At 51.9% G+C, this 15,359-nt stretch overlaps 1 protein-coding gene across 2 annotated transcripts in view; it reads right to left on the reverse strand.

Annotated features, from left to right (window-relative positions):
• L3MBTL1 (l(3)mbt-like 1 (Drosophila)) overlaps positions 1-12,297 on the reverse strand; it is a 33,345-nt gene extending 21,048 nt beyond the window's left edge. For both annotated transcript variants that reach the window (XM_014937563.1, XM_014937562.1), the window contains exons 1-9: positions 12,128-12,297; positions 11,712-11,874; positions 9,524-9,747; positions 8,617-8,761; positions 8,341-8,479; positions 7,547-7,670; positions 6,831-6,918; positions 4,483-4,574; positions 3,749-3,853 (exon numbers count right to left, since the gene is read on the reverse strand). In XM_014937563.1, coding sequence (XP_014793049.1) covers positions 3,749-3,853; positions 4,483-4,574; positions 6,831-6,918; positions 7,547-7,670; positions 8,341-8,479; positions 8,617-8,761; positions 9,524-9,747; positions 11,712-11,847 — 1,053 coding nt within the window. In that variant the 5' untranslated portion in view covers positions 11,848-11,874; positions 12,128-12,297. The remainder of the gene's footprint in view (positions 1-3,748; positions 3,854-4,482; positions 4,575-6,830; positions 6,919-7,546; positions 7,671-8,340; positions 8,480-8,616; positions 8,762-9,523; positions 9,748-11,711; positions 11,875-12,127) is intronic.
• Between the last annotated feature and the right edge of the window lie 3,062 nt (positions 12,298-15,359).

Here is a 15,359-nt window from a genome sequence, read left to right on the forward strand (position 1 = left end):
GATAAAGTACATAGATGGGTGCTGCGGATCGATCCCCTCCAGCTTCATCCCCACTTTAAAGCCATTCTTGTGCTGGGAAGCTACTTGGTACTGGAAACAAAAATTAAACTACAATGTAAAAAACAGCACAGGTAGTTGGGTCCAGAACCATCCCAAAAAGCAACCATCAGGCAATGGGAGCTGCTGGGACCAGGAGATTGTGGGCCACAGGTTATGTTGTCCAAATTTTAATTCTTTTCCCATAGGAAAACACATTCTTCCACCTCCTCGTGGGTTTGTGTCTCTTGCTACTGGCAGGGCAGGGTGTCCCAGGGCGAAGAGTAGGAGAGTGGGGCACGGGCCAGGCTCCTCTGGAACTCTGGCAACCAGAGGCCTGGGAGCAGGGGAGCAGTGCAGCAAGGTGAGCCCAGGAGAGCCCAACACCTGCTTTGAGGAAGGGCTGGAAAGGCTCCAGCACCCTGCCAGAGCCACAGGAGTGTCCGAAGCAAATGTGGGGTGCTTGGGATGGGGGACAGCACCCCGCTGGGGAGCGGGACTCGGGGCAAATCAAAACTGGAGGCTGACTGGTCATCTCCAGGTAAAGATGGGAGCTTGCTTACCGCTCAGAGCCCCGCAAAATAGGGAAGCAAGGAAGAGAGGAGAAGGAGGAGGGGTGGGAAAAAAAAAGGGAAAGAAAAGAGAAGATGAAAGAGGGAAAAAGACAGGAAAATCCCAACTCACATCCTGGAAGAGATCTAAAGGGGCAGCGACAGCTTTCTGCTCCTCCAAGTAGGACGCCCAAGACCAGCCTTCTTTCTTCTCCTCACTGGCACCTGAGCGCAGCACAAACGCACACACAAGAGCCGCTGCTGAGGGTCTGCTCCAGCCTCCATCCCTGCCTGCCCCGGGGCAGTGCGGAGGGCAGGCGAGCGCGGGGGTCCCGCTGGGGCCGCATCCTGCTCTCACGCACAGTCCTGCATCCCTGCAAAGCTCAGCACCATCCTACCACAGCCCCTTCTTCAGCAAACCTGGCCGGCTTTCCCAGGAGGGACAGAGCCAAGAGGGCAGCTCTTACACAGGTCCCCTGACTCAGATGTCCTCTATTGCTGTACAACACCCTACTGAGGCACCCAAGGAGCCTGAGGGACAAGCCATCCTGTGCAAAGCATCAGGACACCTCTTGCAACCAGTCCTCCTCCAGCCAGTACACCTGAAAAGGCCACAGCACTGATGGGTTTGGGACAGCCAGCAAGATCCATCCAGGCATCTGGGAATCACTACCAGCTGCAAGGGGCTCCTGGCCAGTCAAACCAGCAGTGGGCTCACCTCCCAGCACCGCTCCAGAGGCACCAGCTCTGCCATCCTCTGCTCCCAGACAACCGCCCCAGCACCCCTTACAGGCCAGGGCCGCCCTGATGCCCTAGAGATGATGCATTTACCCTTAGGTATTCACAGAAAGACAACAGCATCGTCTCCTCATAGGCAGGGAGGTGATCCTTCATGCCTTTGACCCCTTTGGGAAGGTCACAAAGGCCTCACCCAAGGCACACGAGCAATGGAATGCCTCCACACCCTCCAGACCTGTCTGAGGGGCATCAGCTCAAAGATAAGAAGCTGTTGCCATCACCACAGTCTCCCCCTGTGGCGGTGTTGTGTCCTCCCCACCCCCCCCGTCCCCCGGCTCCTGCCCGGCCTTGGCCACCGCGGCCATCACAACAGCAGCTGTGAGAACTTGCACCCGGTCTCTGGGGGATGGATGGCAACAGAGTCAAAATACTGTCTGGAGTGGGGACCTAGAAATTTTGTTGCCATGAAAATATGACTATAGGTCAATTATCTTACTGTATCCAAGAATTTTCTCTCTCTAAACTAAACGAAAATCTGTAAAATAAAGGAAAACAGTGTAGTATTGCCTTTCTTTTAATATCTCAAAAGTAGCTGTCACTGACTTATGTTCTATGTATTGCCATTTTCATCCCTTGAAACCTGATGGCCTAACTCCATTTTATCAGAGGTGACTTTTAAATTCTTTTAGTACGTGGAGTTTGTGGCCTCAGCAAAGCCCAAAATTGTTTGGAGCATTTGCTGGTTTTCCACATAGCATCAACTAATTGTAAATTTTAACTCTCAAACTTAACATGTACCAGAAGTAGGTTTGGACATCTGTCCTGTAGAGAGGTCATTCTTCTTCTTTGAACCTCAATACTTACTCCCACACTAGCTTTGCTTATGCTTTTTTAGAAAGTAAATGAAACAACAAATTAAAAACTTGGCAGTAGTCATTGTAACAGTCTGGAAGAAGGTAGCTAATACTTACCTGTAAATTGAATAGTGTCAGCATCATAACACATTTATCAAGGAATTTGAAAAGAAAATCCATATAATTAATACTGATTATTTTCACTGAATTTGTAAAATAACAGCAGTATAATTTGCAATGAATATCAAAAACCTATCTCCATGGGAACATCACTTCTAATAAACTACCTGAAATTAATAATTCAGCAGTTCAGGTGAAGTATTCCTGTAACTTACGGTTGTTGAATTCACAGGCAAGATATGCAATGTTTAAGGAACTGTCTTAAAACACAATCCCATCTAAATCTGGGCTAAATGAACACTTAATAATTTCACTTATATAGCAGCCACAGTTATGCCTTCAATTAGTGTTTCCTGTATGCATATTAGAGAAACAAAGGAATAGATGTTGGTTTTATAGAGATTGATACATGTTAATTATATCACCCTTCAGATGCTGTGGCGGTGTGCTCTCCCTGGTTTGCCCCCCCCCTCCCTCTCGGCTCCTGCCCGGCCTTGGCCACCACGGCCATCACAACAGCAGCTGTGATAACTTGCACCCGGTCTCTGGGGGATGGCTGGCAACTTGGTCAAAATACTGTCTGGAGTGGGGACCTAGAAATTTTGTTGCCATGAAAATATGACTATAGGTCAATTATCTTACTGTATAAATAGTGGACAGCCCAAGAGCCCCTTTGAGCTCTCCTGTATGGCAGCGGGCTGCACGCCAGGATCTCCCCTTTGGTGAGGACACTCGCTTAAGGTTCTACTCCTCGAGGTTGAGGGAAACCTTGCCGCAACAGATTCTCAGTAAGTGACTAATAGCATGCTGAACTTTGAAATTTTATCTAAGTCATGTAAAGGATTAATTGTGCATATATAATCCTTTAGACATAAACCATTGACCAAGTCTGGGACTAGGATTGGATCCAGCCGCCCCCAGACTCCTCTCTGAGAAGGAGTTTAGAAAGCCAGGGGGTCCTTTCTGAACCTCCTGACTCAACGGGAGGGTCTCCCTGACAGCTTGTCTGACCCTGTCCTCTGGGCAGTAAATAATAGAGTGTACCCTGACATCGAATCTTGTAAAACACTATCGCATTTACCACTGGTTTTATCACACTACTGGTTTTGTTAAATCACTGTTTCACCTTAATAAATCTTTCTCTGCTTCACTCTAACTAGTGAAGTTAATCACTCTGTCCGCGACACCCCCCATGGCTCTGCTGCGTCAGGGTGAGAGACCAACGAGGCCGGGGCACGATGGCTGCTCCACAGCAGCCTCCTGCCCCTACGAACTGGAAGAAAACTCCCCGTTTGCTTGACTGAGGTCATCTCATGCAGTGACACACAGGCGAGGGCCCAAAGCCCGTCTCCTCCACAGGCCAGCTGACAGCACCTCCCCTCCCACAGAGCCTCCCACCACGCAGGAGTGAGGAGGAACCAAGGAACATGGGGACTGGAGGTGCCTTACCTCAGCCACTGTCAGGATAAAGTACATAGATGGGTGCTGCGGATCGATCCCCTCCAGCTTCATCCCCACTTTAAAGCCATTCTTGTGCTGGGAAGCTACTTGGTACTGGAAACAAAAATTAAACTACAATGTAAAAAACAGCACAGGTAGTTGGGTCCAGAACCATCCCAAAAAGCAACCATCAGGCAATGGGAGCTGCTGGGACCAGGAGATTGTGGGCCACAGGTTACGTTGTCCAAATTTTAATTCTTTTCCCATAGGAAAACACATTCTTCCACCTCCTCGTGGGTTTGTGTCTCTTGCTACTGGCAGGGCAGGGTGTCCCAGGGCGAAGAGTAGGAGAGTGGGGCACGGGCCAGGCTCCTCTGGAACTCTGGCAACCAGAGGCCTGGGAGCAGGGGAGCAGTGCAGCAAGGTGAGCCCAGGAGAGCCCAACACCTGCTTTGAGGAAGGGCTGGAAAGGCTCCAGCACCCTGCCAGAGCCACAGGAGTGTCCGAAGCAAATGTGGGGTGCTTGGGATGGGGGACAGCACCCCGCTGGGGAGCGGGACTCGGGGCAAATCAAAACTGGAGGCTGACTGGTCATCTCCAGGTAAAGATGGGAGCTTGCTTATCGCTCAGAGCCCCGCAAAATAGGGAAGCAAGGAAGAGAGGAGAAGGAGGAGGGGTGGGAAAAAAAAGGGAAAGAAAAGAGAAGATGAAAGAGGGAAAAAGACAGGAAAATCCCAACTCACATCCTGGAAGAGATCTAAAGGGGCAGCGACAGCTTTCTGCTCCTCCAAGTAGGACGCCCAAGACCAGCCTTCTTTCTTCTCCTCACTGGCACCTGAGCGCAGCACAAACGCACACACAAGAGCCTCTGCTGAGGGTCTGCTCCAGCCTCCATCCCTGCCTGCCCCGGGGCAGTGCGGAGGGCAGGCGAGCGCGGGGGTCCCGCTGGGGCCGCATCCTGCTCTCACGCACAGTCCTGCATCCCTGCAAAGCTCAGCACCATCCTACCACAGCCCCTTCTTCAGCAAACCTGGCCGGCCTTCCCAGGAGGGACAGAGCCAAGAGGGCAGCTCTTACACAGGTCCCCGTGACTCAGATGTCCTCTATTGCTGTACAACACCCTACTGAGGCACCCAAGGAGCCTGAGGGACAAGCCATCCTGTGCAAAGCATCAGGACACCTCTTGCAACCAGTCCTCCTCCAGCCAGTACACCTGAAAAGGCCACAGGACTGATGGGTTTGGGACAGCCAGCAAGATCCATCCAGGCACGTGAGAATCACTACCAGCTGCAAGGGGCTCCTGGCCAGTCAAACCAGCAGTGGGGTCACCCCCCAGCACCGCTCCAGAGGCACCAGCTCTGCCATCCTCTGCTCCCAGACAACCGCCCCAGCACCCCTTACAGGCCAGGGCCGCCCTGATGCCCTAGAGATGATGCATTTACCCTTAGGTATTCACAGAAAGACAACAGCATCGTCTCCTCATAGGCAGGGAGGTGATCCTTCATGCCTTTGACCCCTTTGGGAAGGTCACAAAGGCCTCACCCAAGGCACACGAGACACAACCCAAGTCTCTTGCTCTCCAGCCACTTTCTCTTCCTGCTTTGTAGTGCCTGGGGGGACTCCAGGAGTGCTGTGCCTAGTCCAGCACTGAGTAATTCACAGCCACAGGTCAGCCACAGCAGACAGCCTTGGGCAGTGCAGGCCAGAAATGCAGAGGAAAACCACACCAACTCTCTCCTCCATGGGCTTGGGGGAAGTGGAGATGGAAAAAAATCACTTGTGGGATAAATTAAAGCTGAGCTTCAGTGAGCAGGGTTACTAACCTAGATGCTTCTCTAACACTTAAGAGTGATGATAAATACCTTTATTTCTTTAGGATATAGAAAAAAAGTGGCAGCTTGTTTGGGGAATCCATAAGCACAAGCTTTGCACTTCCAAAGAATGACAAATACACCTGGAGATAGAGCATACATCAGCTCTGCTGCAGTGAAGCATCCAGTTGTATATTTTGTTTGCTGATGTACTTCTAAAATAAGAGAAAATAAAATGCTGAAATAACAAGGCTCAGCACTGCTTACTTGTGTGCAGCAGGGAAGGTTACATGCTCAGAGCTCAGTCTGTAGAGAAAAGGACCTGGCCAGCAAGTATGAGATCCCTTTGTAACCGTGGTTAACTCAGTGTAACTCAGGGGTTAACAACATCTGGACCCTGCTACTGTCCCTACATCCAGTGATGGAGGGAGTATGAAGCTGGAACAGTTTAATTTTAAAATTATTTCAAGTATGACCTTTCACTATTCACAGAATCCCAGAATGATAGGGGTTGGAAGGGACCTTTGGAGATCATCTACTCCAACCCCCAAAAGACAAAGGTTGTCTTTATACAAAGACAAAAGGTTTCCCATGTTTATTTTCAGTATGTTCCCAAGTTTTCCTTTCCCTTCATCCCCATCACACTGCAGGGGATAAACCAAACAAGCAAACACTGCATCCCTCAGCTTGTCTCCTTTTCCTCTGTGTCAACAGCTCTGCATTTGAGATTTCCTCTGATATGGTCCAGGAATAGATCCCCAAGAGACAGGACAACCCCCAAATCACCCGGTTTCAGTGGGACCAGACCTACATGAGCAGCTCCCAAACTTGGGAGCTCCCAATCGCATGAGGGAAGTTCCTCTTAAGACCATCCAAAGAGGGGGCCAATGCCAGATGTGGCCTAGAGCCACATTATTGCTCAGGATAGTGCCTCTTGGAGCAAACATGGTATCCACAAGGAAGTAATAAAATCAGCTCCCAAGGGGAGGGACCAGAGAGCACTGTACAGTACGGCCCGATGCCTGAAGAAGACACAGCCGTATCTGTAAGGGTGCACCCGTCCCATGGAGAGAAAGAGAGGAAAGGAGAGAAATGGAAAGAGACAGAGAGAGCAGGATCAAGCAAGCAGAGGAGCTCACAAGCCTTCAGGAACATGTACCGGCACATTGAACTGGGTGTTTGTCTCTGCTGGAGCACCAAAATGTTCACCCAGCCCCACAGCACAACCCCACAGCTGTGGCAAAAGTGCCCACCCCACCGCCTGCCCGTCCCCTCCATACCATGCTGGCTCCCGTTCCAGGCATCAGCCTCTGCACTGCTGATGGCAGCGTCTCCCACAGAGCTTTTCCTCTCTTCCTGCTTTTCCTCCTAGACGTGAGAGCAGACAAAACAGAAACCCATCACCTTGGAGGTCCACACAGAGGTTCATGCTGTGTATCGTACCCTCGCACTGGTGCCAAGGGCCACAGTGGTGCCTCTGCAACATCCGTGATTTGACTGATGCTTGGCCCAGAAATGGGTGGCCAAGAGGATCTGAGGACGGGAGCCCAAGGGGGATTTTGGTAACACCCACACCTGGAGTGGATCTGCTACAGTCAGGGCTGGCAAGCAGAGCTTCCTCACCCTGTGAAAGCCACTCTCCTTTCCCCAGGATACACATCACACAGAGACTCTCTTACTTCAACACTTCCTTTGGTGGCCCAGACTCAAGAGAGCAGTTGAGAGCGTTAGACACCTACAGCCCAACCAGGACGTGTCAAGCGCTGATGAACCTGAGGTGCTTGGCGTGGCAAACACCCAGCCAAGTGTCTAGAAGCCCTGACACTCCACACATTCATGTCTTTTTGGCACTAACAGCCAACAGGCTACCCCTTCGATACAGCTGGCATAGCACTGAAAGGCACTGACGAGAACTGCCCACACCCATGGGGGTGGACCATGGCCCACCCCTGACATTAGCACGTGGGCACACAGGCCCTCCCTGCCATCTTCCTACCATTTGCTCAGATTCATATTCTTCCTCCGAAGGGCTCTGGTAGTCCTTCCTCTTTCGTTTCTTCACTGGCTTGAGGATTTCGGTGGCATTGGTGCTGCTGGCAGAGTTTTCCACAATGACGGACCTGCATGGAGAAAGGGAGAGTAAACCCCTGCGGCACGTGGCAAGGGCTGGGGTGCCAGAAAGGGAGGGGCTGCTGGAAAATCAGGCACCCCCTTTCTCACTCTCACATGCTCCCATGACTCACATGCTCACGCACTTCTCTTGGCGCACAAGTCGGCAAGAGATTAGAACCAGGGTACAGACCAGAATCACCCTCACGTGCTTGGGTGTCAGAAGCCTGAACCCAGGCATGGATCAAAAGCAATCTAGTTTTATAGCGGGGCTCTAAGCTGCAGCAGAGTCACACAGAGATGCTGGAAAATGAGTCCCAGGACTCACACAGGGCTGGAAATGCCCTCCTGACACACGCCTCCCGCTGCTGCTCAGCCTGGAAGCACCCACTGTGGCAACCTCCCACTGCAGCACATATCCAGCAGATACGTGTTTATGAGGCCACAAATTGGGCAGGAGAAAATCTGGCTCCTGTGCTTCCTGCTGTCCCTTGGGACAAGTTTTCATCCCCTTCCACTGCAGAGAGGGTACTCTGCCTCCAGGAAAAAGGGAAACAAGCGGGGTCCCCAGCACCTGCCAGAGACAGATGCGCTTCATCCCTCTCTGAAGCACGTGGCTCAGGGGAGAGGGGACAAATGGATGGACACGGCTCTGTGTGGAGCAGACTCCCTGTCCTTTACCTTTCTTTGAACTGCTGGTGACAGTGCTCGCTGCAGAAGCCCCTGCCTTCCCGGGCTCCATCCGACTCATGTCTCCGACCACAGGTATCACAGTAGCACATACTTTCTGCTGCTGGCAGCTTGGTCTGCTCTGGCCCGTCTGAGTCAGAGAGAAGAGGAGCAGTGAGGCACAAGGTGCAGCAAAGGAAGAAGAGCAGGAACCAGGAGACATTTGCCTCATTCAGCGCCTGCTGGATGATGGTACCCACCCCAAAAGTGCCATCATGGTGCCCTTACCCTGAGCCGCAGTAGGGTTGTCCCTGCTGGTGGGTGCCACCTCCGAGTCCCCATCTTTCTCTGTGTGACCCTCCTTGACAGCTTCCACTGGAGGCAGCTTATCAGCACTCACCACCTTCAGTGTCCCGTACTCATTTATTCGGAACTACATCATTGAACCAAAGAACAAGGAAAAACAGTTAACAAGAGGGATAGAAATGTAAATTCGTAGCTAGGGGGTACATGTGAGCTCTGAGAATGAGAGGGACCCGGTTTGGCCATTAGTGCATCCAACAAGAGGACAGCTCTTTTGATGACAGAGGTGAGCACTGCATCAATGTCACCTGTGCTGCTGCCCTCCCTGCAGTCTGTGGTGGCCACTGAGCCAGCCCACTGCCAGCAGCGGGGTGAGACCAGCAGGGGGGCAGGGTGATGCTGGGGGACGTGGTGCCCTGAGGATGAGGAGCACCTGAGAAATTGGTACATTTTGTACAAGCTATTTCATGTACCGAGGGGCACAGCTAAGGGCACCTGCTGTCTGATAAGCACAAAGCCACCAGTTCCAGGGTGAGTGCAGGAGTTTGGTGAGAGCCAACTCTGTGGCACAGCTTGGAAAGGAAAGATGCCCTGAACAGGACATAGCATCCCTCTGCCTCTCTGTGCAGGACAGACCTGCTGCCGCCCCGCAGGCACCATGTGTGTGCTCTCTCTGCTAAGCTCACAAGCTGGGGGGGACACAGGGATGGGGCAGGAGACCCTCACAGAGCCAGAATAGCCAAGAGATCCTCCAGCTGGGGTGTGGGTACTGCCAGGGGCCACATCACATCCTGGTGGTCCCTGCCTGGCACCAGCTGAGGGACTGCCCTTGCAAGTGGTTTCGGAGAGTGGCAAGGTGGGGGCAAACACGGTGGCCCAGGGCTACACTTACCCGCAGGTTACTCCCAGGCAAAGTAGCCACCCCATCCTTCCACTCCAGCACACGAACGGTGCTGCAGGCCTGCACCCCGCTGATCTGGGGGATGACAGTGGCTGTGATGGGCTCGCTCCCTGCTCCCCTTTCTGGCCTCTCGGCCCCTGTGCTTCTCTGTGCCTCCCGGGGGAATCGCTGAATCTCTAAGGTGCTCGTGGGAAGGTTGATGGTAGTGGCATTTGCTTGAGAAGGGAAGAAAGGAAACAAACAACGAGAGGCAAACATGGAACATTTAAACAATGCAGATGAGGCTCAAAGACAACTCAGAGAGGACATAGTCTCCCAGCCGAGGGCTCAGTGCTGTGGGAGAAAGCACCCACAAGTGGGCAACCTGACCCAACGAGACCTGCAGCCAGCAATGGCTTGTGCTGGGGGGTGGCACCAACAATATCCACATTCAAGGGTTCCTACTTCAGCCAAACCTCAGTGTTCCCATGACCAGGACACCCTGATGCGGCAGAATTGTGCTGGCAAGCTCCTGGACCACATCTTCCAGTACAGTTTTGTTTCAAAGGAACACACTGTGCAGCTCAGGGCCTCTCCTCAGTGGGAACTAAGACAGCCAGAGCAGGAAAAATTGGGAGATTTTCTGCTAAAGAACACCCCTGATCTCATCTAACACACATCCACACTTTGCTCACACACCTCCTGAAAGGCACTGCTCAGCTAGGCTGGAAATTGTTCTCCCAATTTTAAAGAATTGTAAGAAGGACGACCCTGGTAATTATAGGCCTGTCAGTCCCACTTCAGTGCCTGGTAAAATTATGAACAAAGTTATTCTGGGATTTACTGAAAAACACTTGAGAGACAATGCAGTCACTGGTCACAGCCAACCCCACAGGTTCATGAGGGGAAAGTCCTGCTTAAAGAAATTAATTTCCTTTTATCAAAAGGTCACCCATCAAGTTGCCCAAAGGAAGCCAGTAAATGTGGCTTTTTCTGATTTTAGTAATGTCCAGCACACCACTAGACAGGTCCACAGTGCGATGGGTGAACAATTGGCTGATGGGCTGGGCTCAAAGATTTCCAGTAAACGGGGTCACATCAGGCTGGCAGCCAGTCACCAGCAGCACAATTTTAGGGCCACTATTTTTTTAATGTTTTTATAAATGATCTGGACACAGGAGCTGAGTGTCCATTGAGTTTGCTGATGATAGTAAACTAGGAGGAGCTGTGGCTCCTCACAAGAGGAGCCTTACAGAGAGATCTGGATAGACAAGAGAGCTGGGCAACCACCAGATGCATGGAATTTAACCAGAGCAAGTGATGGATTCTACACCTGGGATGGGGTAATCATGATTATTCATACAAATTGGAGGCAGAAAAGACTGAAGAGCAGCCCCGTGGAAATTGCTCTGGAGTTTGGGTTGATGGAAGTTAAGCAGGAGCCAGCAGTGAGCCCTGGCAGCTCCAGCTCCAAGCATGTCCAGAGGAGGACAACTGGCACGGTGCGGGGTCTCAAGGACATGGCTGAGGAGCAGTGGCTGAGGTCACTGGGCTCATTCACCCTGGAGAAGAGAAGGCCAGGGGGTGCCCTCATGGCACCTGCACCTTCCTCATGGGGGGCAGTGGAGGAGAGGCACCATCTCCTCTCTCTGGTGACCAGCGATGGGACACAAGAGAATGGAATGAGGCTGCCTCAGGGGAAGCTCAGGTTGGACATGAGGAGAAGGTTCTTCTCTGAGAGTGTGGTTGGTCCCTGGAACAGGCTCCCCAGGGAGCGGCACCAAGTCTGTCACAGTTCAGGGAGCGTCTGGATGACACTCTTAGTTTAGTTTTAGCTTTGGTCAGGTTCAGTTTGAGGCAGTCCTGCAAGGAGCAGGAAGTTGGGCTCGATGATCCTTTGGGTCCCTTCCAACTGGAGAGATTCTATGGTTCTATGATAGTGCAGCAACCCAGGAGCCCATGTGCCCCACAGAGCAGGCACCCACTGTGCTGCAGTGGCACAGGGTGCCAGACACTAGGGCTTTGTTTTAGAACTCAGGAGATTTTCATTGGCCAGAAATGGTCCAAGTGATGTAGGATAGCCAGAAAGAGCCTCTAAGATGGCAAGAGCAGCACAGCTTTGCCTCCCAAGGTTCAGGAGGAGCACGCACATCCAAGGAGTGTGAGGTATCGGTGTGGGAGGAAGGACAGTCCCACATACCTGGTATGATGAAGGCAGTCGTTGGCAGGTGGGTGCTCTGCACAGTGCTCTCGGTGGTGACCACGTGGACGCTGACCTCCCCAGCAGCATTCCCTTTTGTGCTTCTCACAACCTCCATCTCTGCTCTGCTGTCCATCACCTTGCCTGGACACAGAGCGAGACACTGGAAGACAAGAACAAAAAGACCAAGTTGGGTACAAGTACGAACACGAAAAGGAGTGAGAAAGAGACTGTGGAGGATGGTCCCTCCCTTTCCACCATCTCCCAGATGAAACCCCTGTAAAGATGCGTTAAAGGCCCATTGAACCCAACAGAGAAGAGAATGAAGGTCATGGCTGGTACCAACATGACCTGGTAAAGCCCCTGTTGTGAGATCCCAGCTCAAGAGTCTGCAAACACCAAGGGTTTTTTCTTACCTGGCACCACCATAAGGTGGTCCGAGCACAGCAGGTCCACCACAAGCTATGGCTGCTCCTGACTCCCACTGGGGGATACACCACTCTGACACAGGCTGTGACTGAGGGCTGGCAAATCCTGCCCTAGAGAAGACAGAGGTCCCTGAAGTCACCTTTGATCTTCTAAGTGGCTGTAAAAGAGAATTTCACAAGTGACAGGAGTTAACCAGGATGGTAGTGGTGGGGAACATGAAGTCCACTGCATGCAGCTGAGTTTCTCATGGGACTGGTGACGTTCAACCCATTCACTGAATTTCACTGAATTTCACTGAATTTCTAGAGTTGGAAGGGACCATAGAGATCATCTAGTCCAACTCCCCTGCTGAAGCAGGATTGCCTAGAGCTAGAGCATGTTACTCAGGACTGCATCCAGGCGGGTTTTGAAAATCTCCAAAGAAGGGGACTCCACAACCTCCCTGGGCAGCCTGTTCCAGGGTTCCGTCACCCTCACCGTGAAGAAGTTTCTCCTCATATTTGAGTGGAACCTCTTATGTTCCAACTTGTGCCCGTTGCCCCTCGTCCTCTCGGTGGGAACCACTGAAAAGAGTCTGGCTCCCTCCTCCTTCAACCCTCCCTTGAGATACTTGTAGGCGTTGATAAGGTCTCCCCTCAGCCTTCTCTTCTCCAGACTAAAGAGTCCCAGCTCTCTCAGTCTCTCCTCATAAGGGAGATGCTCCAATCCTTGAATCATCTTTGTAGCCCTACGCTGGACTCTTTCTAGTAGTTCCCTGTCCCTCTTGAACTGGGGAGCCCAGAACTGGACACAGTACTCCAGTTGTGGCCTCACCAGTGCAGAGTAGAGGGGGAGAATGACTTCCCTTGACCTGCTGGCTACACTCTTCCCTATACAACCCAAGATACCATTGGCCTTCCTGGCCGCAAGAGCACACTGTTTACTCATTGTCATTTTACTGTCCACCAGGACCCCTAGATCTTTCTCTTCAGTAGTTGCCTCTAGCGGGTCCACCCCTAACCTATACTGGTACCTGACATTTTTCTTCCCCAGGTGCAGGACCCTACACTTTTCCCTGTTGAACCTCATGAGGTTCTTCTTTGCCCAGCCCTCTAGCCTGTCCAGGTCACTCTGGATGGCAGCACAGCCCTCCGGGGTGTCAGCCACCCCTCCCAGTTTGGTATCATCAGCAAACTTGCTGAGGATACACTCTGTCCCCTCGTCCAGGTCACTGATGAATATATTAAACAGCACGGGTCCAAGTATTGACCCCTGAGGGACTCCACTGGTTACAGGCTTCCAACTTGAACCTGCTCCATTAATAATTACCCTTTGAGTCCTGTCGCACAGCCAGTTCTCAATCCACCTCACTGTCCCCTCTTCCAGCCCATACTGCCTCAGTTTCCCAATGAGGATGTTATGGGAGACAGTGTCAAAAGCCTTGCTGAAGTCAAGGTAGATGACATCTGCTGCCCTCCCCTCATCCAACCAACCGGTTATGGCATCATAGAAGGCTATCAGATTGACCAAATCAGATTCAGCCATGAATTTCAAGGAGTAGGCAAAGCGTCAGGGCCCCGAGGGTATTACTGGGCCTTACTGGTCCTGACCAGCCATCCCTGTGACCCCTACCCATGGAATCCACGTCAGCCCACCCTCAGCCTGTCTATGCCACGCTGCAGCAGTACTGGTCTCCAGCTGCTGTCTGGCAGCAGCAGGACCTGACAGGCCGACTGGTGTCCTGGCTTGATCTCAGACCTTGTCTGGTGATCTGAGCTCCTAGCTGGTCCTGGCCACAGTGGTCCTGCCAGCTGCCTTCCTCAACCTCGGGCAGCAGCTGGCCCCTGCCGTGCCCCAGCAGGCAGGATGATGCCTGCACCAGCATGTCCCCAGACCAGGGCCTGCCTGCAAGCTGGAGGGACAAACAGAGTCACCTCCCAGTGCTCAGGGTGCCTTGGCGAGGGAGGGCTCTCGGTGCTGCTCCTGCCCTAGTGAAAAATGCAATGGACACACAGAGCTGAGCAGAAAACCAGCAGGTTTTTACTCTGAGGGTAGTGAGACCCTGGCCCAGGCTGCCCCATCCCTGCAGGGCTTCAGGCCAGGTTGGACAGGGCTTTGGGCAACCTGGTGTGGTGGGAGGTGTCCCTGCCCAGGGCAGGGGGTGGCATTGGATGGGCTTTAAGGTCCCTTCCAACCCAAACTGTTCTATGATTCTATGATTCAGTATCATCGGATGCGCTCAGGGAAGGCAGATCTCTCCATGCCTACTGAAAATGATGGCTCAAGTGTCCCAGAGGCTGGTGGAGTCTAAGGACACTGGCCTGGGGGAGGATTTTGGACCTGCCCTGTTCCCTACACCCTCTTCAATCACTTGCTGCCAGGATGGAGGCAGGGCTGCTATGGGGCTAAGCAGGGGACCACACTCATGACGTGGTTGCTTTAGATGCAACCTGAATTTGAAAGAAAGGACAGATGTGCAAAACAGGATGATGATTTCAGTGAAATACAGTTAAATAAGAACTTGGCTACAAAGAGAATTATAAAACCTGAGACGTTAAGATCAAGGTATTACTACCAGCGGGTAAAGAGCGGGATGGTGGGCTCACTTTAGTGGAAGGTCTACTGCTTCTTCTCTCTTCCAGTGCTGCCAGGTTTGTGATCAGATGACATCATGGTACCGACCTTTAAGGCCCTCCAGGTGCAACAGCAGAGAAGCATTGTTAAGTGTCAGGAGAACTGAAGGAACCGAGTAACTCAGCTGAACACCGGACTCCAACTGAAAGCTAACACAAATTGGACAGCCAACCTGTCTTGGTGCTTCCTAATACCACCTAGGAACCTATCTGCCTTCTTAGGCACTTAGTCTGATATTTATCCTTGATTCCTCACTTGGATCAACTGTTTCAAGGACAACTCCTCGTTTTGTGTGAGCAGATGGCTTTTTATTATTTAAACAGAACTTGGGAGTGGAAGTGCCTAGAAAGGAAGAGAAATAAGATCCAGTGGCGAAGCTGGGTGATGCTCAATCTCATCTCTGTACAGCAGTCTATGACATGAACACAATAGCAAATAATTGCACAGGAAATAACCAGCAGCCATTATCACGGGTCAAACACTCTCCAAAGCCTTGTGGAGGTGCCTGTCGATGCTGTTGAGACTGGTTCTCCTCTACCTTATGAGTTTAGGGTGAATAGAATGAACTTGGATTATAGATTGGGGTGCTATTCCTTAAACTGGAAG

Source organism: Calidris pugnax, unplaced genomic scaffold (assembly GCF_001431845.1).
Source record: "Calidris pugnax isolate Ruff unplaced genomic scaffold, ASM143184v1 scaffold83, whole genome shotgun sequence".
Taxonomy (NCBI): Eukaryota; Metazoa; Chordata; class Aves; order Charadriiformes; family Scolopacidae; genus Calidris; species Calidris pugnax.